Here is a 9394-nt window from a genome sequence, read left to right on the forward strand (position 1 = left end):
AACCAGCTGTGCAGGCAGCTCTTGCTAAAGCTTTAGCTACAATTACTGGTATTGCACCTGGCTTCCTCCCGAAGAGACTTTTTCCTTAAAGAATAACACTTCAAGTCATGCTGATTCCAAGAGAATAGGAGACTGAGCCCCAAGACTGCGATTCATCTTTTCCTTCTGATCAAAATATAGGTTATCCCAGCCACCAAACATGGGAAGAGTTATTCTGGGCATATTCTCTACCAAGTCCTTGAGCATCCCACCCATGAGCCTCCGTTGTCTTGCACTGGGTTATTTTAAGTTTCCCCCAGGAGGGATAAACCTACCTCCTTGCCTGCTAAAACTTTCTGATGTGGCTTTTCTGCCAGAAGACTGCAAAATCCAGCGTTTCCTGAGAAGATTGTGGCTCATGTCAGCTGCAGGTGTTTCAAGGGACAATGTTTTTCCCCTGCAAAGAACGCCATGGGTCACAATGAGAGGCAGCAGCAGGAGTGTCAGGGATGCCAGGAGAAAGCAGCTATCTCCAGGCACTGCAGCAGGGGTAAAGAGCCCTAAGAGCTCTGTTTCGTCAGGTGTTGACCACTGTGAGATTTAAATGAGATTTAAAGCATGAGTTGGACCACTGACATCACTGTGACAAATCAACGTCGAAGCGCCACGTGGCTCAGAGCAGGTCAAGCAATCCCAAGGACTCTGCTTCTCTCCCAGGAAGATGGAGCACGTACCTGCTGCCTGTACTTGGGGGGCTGCTCCTCCCTGCAGAGCCCAGGCACCCCTCTGCCTGCTCCTGCACAGCTCCCACCCACCACAGCCCAAGGAACCAGCTGCAGCACCCGCTCCTTCTCAACTTCTCCCTTGCCAAGGCACTGGGACAGCTCCCAAGGGGGAATTTGCACCCTTATAAATTCATTCCCTACCACCCTGTTCAAAACTAACGTCTGTGGGTGAGGCCAGGCACCATCCCAGCCCATCCCATCTTCCCCCTTCTCACTCCAGTGCTGCCTTAGGCAAACATGTACGGGCACTGCATCCATCCCAGCACCCACCGCCCCAGCCCTGATCTTCCTCCTCCTTAGTTCAGCTCATTTTCCTCCATCCAGAAGAATGTTCAAAGCCATCCCTGAACTCCAAGCTGTTTGCTTTTCACACCTCTGCCCAGCTTGGGCTAACAGCTCCATATCCATCCATATGCAGGTCTGCCACTTCTACTGGGAAGAGGAGATTTGAAGAGAAAAAAGAGAGAGAGGGCATCAGGTCCACACTTCCCTGGTAATTCCTGCCAAAGGACCAGGCTGCATTTCCATCCATCTTCTCACTGCATCATGATCAGCACATCTTTGCTACATTGATCTACCACCTGCAGAGTTAATAATTCTTTTCATTAACCTGTGTGCTCTTGGGACTAGATCTTCCAGGAAAAAAAAAAACCAAAAAAAACCAAAAAAACAAAACAAAAAAAAAAAAAAAAAAAAACAAAAAAAAAAAAAAAAAAAAAAAAAAACCCCAACAAAAAAACCCACCCATCCACCCTTTGCAAAACCACTACAAAACAAGTTATGAGCCAAAGGGTGTGTTTAGGGAGGACCCATGTGGGCAAGTCCCCTGCAAATTGACCGACCTGCTCCCACCTGAGCACTCTGCTCACGGCAGGCCAGGAAAGAGATTCTCCCTTGGATTAAGAATAAATACACCTCCTCCTTTGAAAAGCATATTAATTAATGGCATTCATTAGGGAGGTAGCCAGGAAACCAGGTAATTTAATTTCTCGAGTACACAATGTCAGGAAAGATAATGGGCCCAATGCCAGCACTGCCAACAAGGTGAAACCTCTTTCATTTATTATCTGAGAGGTGGGGAAGTCAAGCATGAACGTCAGAGTGTCACTAGAGAAACCAGATACACTAAGCAAGTACTAAATTATCCAAATGAGTCCATTATATCTATTGCTGTCATGCACTGCCTGAGGGAGATGGGAAAGCTCTCCCAGCAGAGCAGGGATGCCACAGGCCAGTGCTCTCCTGCATGTGAGAAGCCTTGCTGGGCTGGGGACCACACAGGTAGACAAAAACTACAGAGGGGAAAAAGAAAAACCCATCAGGCAGCAGTTTGCTACAGGAAATCGTGAGCATGCCCTCATACCAATAATGCACCCAGCTCTGTGCACCCTCAGCTTGGGAATGACATGAGCTTACCGGAGCATATCCAGAGGAAGCCACAAAAAAGCCCCAGGGGCTGGAGCACCTCTGTTCTGGAGGCAGAAATCTGGGGGTGATCATCCTGGAGAAGAGAAAGCTCCAGAACAGCTCTGGTTTTCTTCAAACATCTCATAGAACTTAAAAGACAAACCAATCCAAGAGAAAGTAGCCCAGCCCAAAGCTTTTTCCACCCTTTGAAACGATAATTTTGGGCTTGAGGTGGGTGGAGATAATGGATTTATGACAGCTACTTGCCCAAGCTGATTTAGCAAAGCTGGGATAGAAATATGAGGAAATAGTTCCCACCTCCCCCCCGCCCTTCCTTGGCACAGGTCTTGACCCTTTTCACCTTGGGCTGTCACAGCCTTTCCTTTCCAGGGACCCAGCAGCAGTCAGGGGGAGCAAGACTGCCTGAAAGCAAGCAAGTACAGGGCACATCCCCTTCCTTTTCCATCCCCAAAGAAATGCAAATGTATTTTTTCCCTACTCTGAATGATAAGCCATCTCAGTATATTAATTTCTCTAATTACCATCATTACAGTGCACCACTAAGTTGTCCTAATTCATAAAAAGGATTGTACTCCAACACTCTCTCTGACTTGGGGAATATATTCCTTCCTTTAGGACAGGTTTGAAATTACTTTTGGATATACCTAAACCCTTTTAAATTGGAATTCAAGCAATTTCACTGAAACCATCCAGATTTCTCCATCCAGAAACAGAAACCCTATCCTGCACATATCTCCAAGGGAAAGTGTTCCTGTTATCCGAAACGGCATTAAGATTTAATACAAACAACACAGTAATTTAGCCTTTTAAAATTCAGTAATGGCTCCTCTGATTTGACACACAGTGAAGTTGATTGCAGAACTACTATTAACTCCAACAATTTGGCTGCGAGCTTCCTGACAAATTCAAAATTACATCCAAATCATACAACATCATTTATTATGATGTAAGCTATTATACATTAAATTAAAATCAAAGCTTGCAGATGTTTCTACAGCTCTGTTTACTTAAAAGTTACACAACTAAAGAACACCATTAAATTTTTTTTTTTTAATTTTAAACCTATGCACTGTCTTCTGAATCCAAGTACATTGAATATGTAATGCAAACATGGAATCATAGAGTCATTAAGTTTGGAAAAGCCTCCAAGATCATTGAGTACAGCCATTAAACAGTATGATCCCAGTGAGAATTTAGTGTTGCCCAGTGATGCCATGGCCACTGTTGGCATTTGACACCAGAAATAAGTGCTTCCAGAGTTCAGACCCATAATTGATGTAATGGCAGCAAATATGCAGACCCTGGTGAGTGTCCTCCAACTTCAATGGAGTTGAACTTTGAAGAGATTTCAGTGAATCCTGGAATTATTTGGGGTGGGAGGCACCTTGAAGCTCATTCATCTTGTGTGGGGAAGGACACATTTCATTATCCCAGGCTGCTCCAAGCCCTGTCCAACCTGGCCTTGGACATTGCCAGGGATGGGGCAGCCACAGCTTTTGTGGACAAACCTCTCCAATTCTTCTGTCAGGCCCACGTGTTGGAGACCAGAGGAGCAGCAATGATTGAGGCCTGTTATCCCCAATGTCCTTTTGAATCCACGTAAATTTGCAGAAAATATCCCAATCCTGTAAGTTATCCTTGCCCTGCTCACTTAAAGCGAAGGATCTAATTCAATAACCCCAGAAGGGCTCAATCACTCAGCTCTTCAGATGCTGCCAAATTGCCTCTGAAACTGTTGTATTGATTTCCTCTCCCATGTGCCACAGCCTCCTCAAAACTTGCCAAAACACTGCTCAGCCTCCCTGGCTGCCCTGACCCTCCTCTCCCATGGGATGGAGCAGCTGCATGGACAGAAATTCCTGGCAGCAGTGCCCAGACACACCTGTGGTCTACACCTTAAGTACTTTCTGTGCAGCAAACGTTGTCTCAGATTTTAAGATGTTTGTTAACAGCGTAGCCCCAGCCAGAGAAGCCGCTCTTCCAGGATAATGGGGGGAAAACTGCATTTATTTGTAATTTCATGGTCAGTCTGCAGTGGCATTAGTGCTCAGGGGATAATCCTGACACCATCACATGTCCTGCTTCAGCAGTCATTGAGCCACCAGCAGCAACTTGCACTAGAACCCCAAAGTTTTGGGTGTTGAGCAAAATGCACCAGCCATTGATGAACCGCAGCTGAAAATCTTACACTTTAGGCACCAGAGAGGATGGAGAGCTGAGAAAAGGGGCAGAGCTCTTTGGGCTTTATTTCCTTTCAAAAAAAAAAAATCATAAAAAATAAAAAAAAAGAAGATAGCCCCAAAGAGCCCAACAACAACAATAAAAACCATACACACACACACACAAATGCTAAACAAACAAATAAAAAACCCCAACAAAGTTATGTTTTTTTAATCCTGTACAAAAATTGTGTCCTCTTAATTTTTCACCCTTTCTAACATGAATCATTCCCATAAAGCTTACAAGGCAGAACTTCCAGGACCTGATGTTAGCAAGGAAACAAAAAAACACTTCTGCATTTCTTTTATAGACTGGAAATGCTATGAATCCTACAAGCCCTATCCAAAATCTGACATGGGATTTTAAGTGGTACCTGTGAGTCTGCTTAAACACAGAGAGGCTGAATGTGTTTATTTCTCTTTGAATTCACACCAGATCTCTGAGTCACCCTGGATGCATTGTCTATCTTTCCTCATACCATCCTCATCTACCCAATGCTCCTTATCTTGAGGAGGTATTTGGGCTTTGCAGCACACAAACTAGTCTAAAGAGGTACTGAAAGTCAACTTCTGGCCAAACTTCCTTCTTTCAGATATTTGTTCACCTCTTTTCTTGTATCAGCCATAAAATAAATTATCACCACCAATTTTTTTTTTTTTTTTTTTTTTTTTTTTTTTTTTTGCTAAGAGAATTAATTTAAAAGATTTCTGCCAAAGAGGATTAGAGACATTGTTACAAGCTGCCAAGAAACAAGAGTGCAAGAGTATGTACGTGCGTCTGGGAAAGGATAAAAGTAAAATAACTGCAGCTGAACTTGCTCAGATAACAGCAAATAAATACAAAACTTTCTATTAAGCTGACATAAAAAACAGAAAAGCTGTCAGAGTTACAGTGATCCGGACCTAACCCAAGAAACAGCAATACTCCTTATCTGTCTGTGCCATGGATTTACTCTCAGGCTGTCAGACTTGATCTAGTTATTTCCAGCAGGACTCACCGCTTCCTACACCTTATCTGAATATGGCTGTATGCAGCTGTGCACATGCAAATAAAGCTCCCCTAAATTCAGAACACCAGCTCCCTGATCAGGTACCCTTAGCTCCTTTCCCCAGCTCTCTCTGTGTTATTTGTCCACAGATGATTCCAGCACAAATGCTCTCCCTCCTGTGCTAGTGGGCAAGAAGCAAACCCTCAGGTCACAAAATCCCAGGATGGTTTGGGTGGGATCATGGGCCACAGGCAGGGACCCCTTCCACTATCCCAGGTACTACAAACCCTGCCCAGCCTGGCTTTGGACACCCCCAGGGACGGGGCAGCTTCTCTGGGCAACCTTTGCCAGTGTTTCAGCACTCCAAGACAAAACCTGCCTGGTCCCCTCCTGCAAAACCACCAATAAATCCTGTGATAGCCCAGGTGAAGGGCAAACCAAGTTTAACACCTGCTTGCACTGACACTTCCCATGGCAAACAGCTGTACTTTAGTCTGGTGATTCCAGGTCCTGCTGATCATCCTGAGATTGCTGACACTAGATGGCAACACTGATACCTGTAGGTGAATGTTGGGGTTTTAGAAACAAAGCTTCCAATACAGGGGAATTCAGAATACTTACAATAAAGGTTCATCACCTCCCTGGCAATTATCTCCTGGCTTCAGCTTCCAACATCTTTTTTATTGGCATGTGCCAAACTGAAACCAGACTGGCACAGAGCAGGCACTGGCACAGAGAGCACACTGAGGTAAATCCAGGTGTTTGACTTTTCTGTTTTCAGGGATATTTCCAAGCTTTTCACCACTATTATTTGAACTTTTATTTCCACAGGTACACTTCCCACCTCAGTAGGAGTTGGTGATTAACTTGCTTTCACACTTGTAGATGTGTTTTTTATGTCACTGCCTGTACTGACAGATCAGCAGAGGGATCACTTTTTTTTCACTTTGTAAAATGTAGATCAGGAGCCAAAAGCAGCTAACTCAAACCCCAACACACCCAGAAGGTTTTCACTCCTGAGAAGGATTTGCACCAGCCCTGGAATACTTTACCCACTGAAGCACAAGTGCAGAAATCACAGATTCATTCAGGCTGGAAAAGCCCTCCACGATCATTGATCCAAGCATTCCCCCAGCACTGCCAAGGCCACCACTGGCCCATGTTCCCAGGTGCCACATCCATATGGCTTTTAAATTCCTCCAGGCATGGGGACTCCACCACTGCCCTGGGCCATCAGTTCCAACACTTAACAACACTTTCTGTGAAGAAATTTTTCCAAATATCCCATCTAAACCTCCCCTGGCCCAGCCTGAGGCCATTCCCTCTCCTCCTGTCCCTGTTCCTGGGAGCAGAGCCCGACCCCCCCGGCTGTCCCCTCCTGTCAGGAGCTGTGGGGAGTGAAAAGTGACCCCTGAGCCTCCTTTCCCCCAGAGCAAACCCTTCCCCACTGCTCTGTGCTGCAGCACCAGGCACGTGGCCACCAAGAAGCAAGCAGCTGATGATTTTTTTCCATGCCATTAGTTTTCAAATTAGATTTCCAAAATTACTGTTTCAAGACCAGCCCTCAATATCCACCTAAGTGATGACTGTGATTCTACACTCCAAAACAAAGAGGAGGATGGCAGTGACTTCCATTTGCTAAGGGAAGAGACACCATGGCAGGAGCAGGGAGAGCTGGTATAATGTGCAAATATATCTGCATTCACAGACAGTAAAAAAGTATCTGAAGCACTAGGACAAATAGAAAGGAGAAAAGTAATCCAGCTCAGCTAACACTGTCTTTGCAGTGGGCCACAGCACATGAAGGACAGACATGAAATATCAAAGCAGACACACAATATAAAGCAGATTAAATAACCTGACACAGAGAAAACCAAAAACCAACCAACCAAAAAACCAAAACCAAACAGAAGACCCCAAGCAAACCAAACAAACTAACCCCCATGTATAAAAGGCACCTTTACAAGAGGACATGTAGAGAGAAATGTTATTGCTGTCTGTCTATAATCTAGGAGGCACAGGTACTTGAGAATCAATTCCCATTCAGATCTTTGTAGGGAAAGCACTCATGGAATTTCTTTTTATTCCCTTCACAAAGAAATTGCAAGTCCAAATTTCCCAACTCTTATTGTCCTACCTTGAGATATATTTTGTGCTCTTTTCACCAGGGCTAAATAGGTGCACCTAAATAAGTTTTTTAGACAATTTCCTCAGACTTTCCTTGGACAAGGGCCACCAGTGCCTACCAGCCTCACTAGAAGAGCAGCCCGTGCACTCCTCAGGGGCTCTGGGCAGAGCTAAGGACAAACCACCCCCCCTCATCCCTTATCACAACAGTCTCCAAGATGTTTAAAACCCACCCAAAAAATCCCTGCCTCAGAAATCAGCTATGAGGACCATGCCTCACTGGGCATCCTCCATCCCCAGCTTGGGTTCAGCCCAGCAGCACACCCAAGACAGGCTTAAAATTAAGCCTCAGACCCCAGGGTCCAAACCAGGGGTTTTTGTGGTGATGTTAAAGCTGCTCAAAGAACAGGGAACTGCTCCAACTTCAACTGTGCATGAACTCCAACACATAAAGGAGAAATCACACATATATTTGAAAGACCCTAATTTCTTTCATGTGATGCTACAAAGCAGAATAATTAAAATATATCTTTAATAAAGAGCCTGTGAGAGTGTAACTACTCTTGGTCTTTTGGTGATATTTACTTTCACACCACTTCATGTGCAAATAAAGAGAAATAAAAGAAGAAAATCTCCTGACCATTTACCATTTTGCCATCAAGATTTTCAATACAGCTCAGACACCATTGCCAGGGTCAGAACATTGAATGGTTTGGGTTGGAAAAGACCTTTAAAGATCATCTGGTCAACAACCCCTCCCCCTCCCCCCCCCAAAACTTCATGTCTGCATTATTTCATTTAAAATATTAATAAACATCATGTCTTGTGCTGCAGCAGTCTAACCTATGCCCCCCCAACCACATGGATTTGGAGAAGCTTATTATAATCATAAGCTACCGAGTCATAATTTGAGTTTTTAGTTCCTCTTTATTAACTTATGTAAATTCGGCTCCGTTGAGAGTGAAGCTGTGGCAGGGAGTGAGCAGGGCACTCCACTGCTCTTAACCCCAATTTATGCATGCTCTTACAGGCTTCTTCCACCTCTGCTAAAGAACAGCAGCACTCACTCCTGATGTCACCTGTCTTCTCCTGCAGGGGATAATATGGTGAGATTTTGGGGGGAAAAAAATCAATACCAACAAAAACGAACAACAAAGGGTGCCAGTGTAGCTTTTTTACCTGTCTACAAAATATCAGTGTTAGGCTCAAAGTAAACAGAAGCTATTATGGCAGTTTGCTGCATCCCTTCAGCCTGAAGGCTTTTTTTCTGCATATTTTTACTTCTTTCTCCTTATAGAGATAAAAGACTCTGAAGGTAATTTTTTTTTTCTCTCTCTGATTACAGCAGGGAAACAAAAAAAATCATAGCTTCTGAATATATAGCTTATATAGCACGTATAGCCTCTAACTGAATCTTGTTTCAGTTAGAGGCTATACATGAACTGAATATTCATTTTCTGGAGGGGAAGGGGGGCCTGTCTACTTACAGATTTGAGGGCAATAAAGACAAAAAAAGTGAAGACCACTACCCTACCAGCAGACTGTAGCGTCTTCCCCAGCCACATGGTGCCCATTCTTGCTCTGGAAGTGCTGAGCCAGTTCTCTCCTCGAGCTCCTGGGTGCAGGTTCCTAAATGAAGCCACTTGAGAGAGGAAAAAGTTCTTCCCAAGGTGCCCTCAGCAGAGGAGTTCAGCCAGGAAGGGAGTCAGGGTGTTTACATGCCAAAGTCAGCTGGGAGCCATAACTGAGTTAATGAAGGCTTTAAAAAAATATGAAGCCAGCAAGGACCTATTGACCTTTGAGAGAAGGCAAGGAGATGATAACAAATTATTTTTATTATTATTATTATTATTGTCATTGTTGTTGT

General features: G+C 44.3%; 1 protein-coding gene across 1 annotated transcript in view; it reads right to left on the minus strand.

The window, feature by feature from the left end:
* Positions 1–9140, minus strand: part of LOXHD1 (lipoxygenase homology PLAT domains 1) — a 165195-nt gene extending 156055 nt beyond the window's left edge. Inside the window, exon 1 of the mRNA XM_041423575.1 lies at positions 9062–9140. Coding sequence (XP_041279509.1) covers positions 9062–9101 — 40 coding nt within the window. The 5' untranslated portion in view covers positions 9102–9140. The remainder of the gene's footprint in view (positions 1–9061) is intronic.
* Between the last annotated feature and the right edge of the window lie 254 nt (positions 9141–9394).

The sequence above is a fragment of the Onychostruthus taczanowskii genome, unplaced genomic scaffold (assembly GCF_017590055.1).
Source record: "Onychostruthus taczanowskii isolate IOZ18803 unplaced genomic scaffold, ASM1759005v1 scaffold79, whole genome shotgun sequence".
NCBI lineage: Eukaryota > Metazoa > Chordata > Aves > Passeriformes > Passeridae > Onychostruthus > Onychostruthus taczanowskii.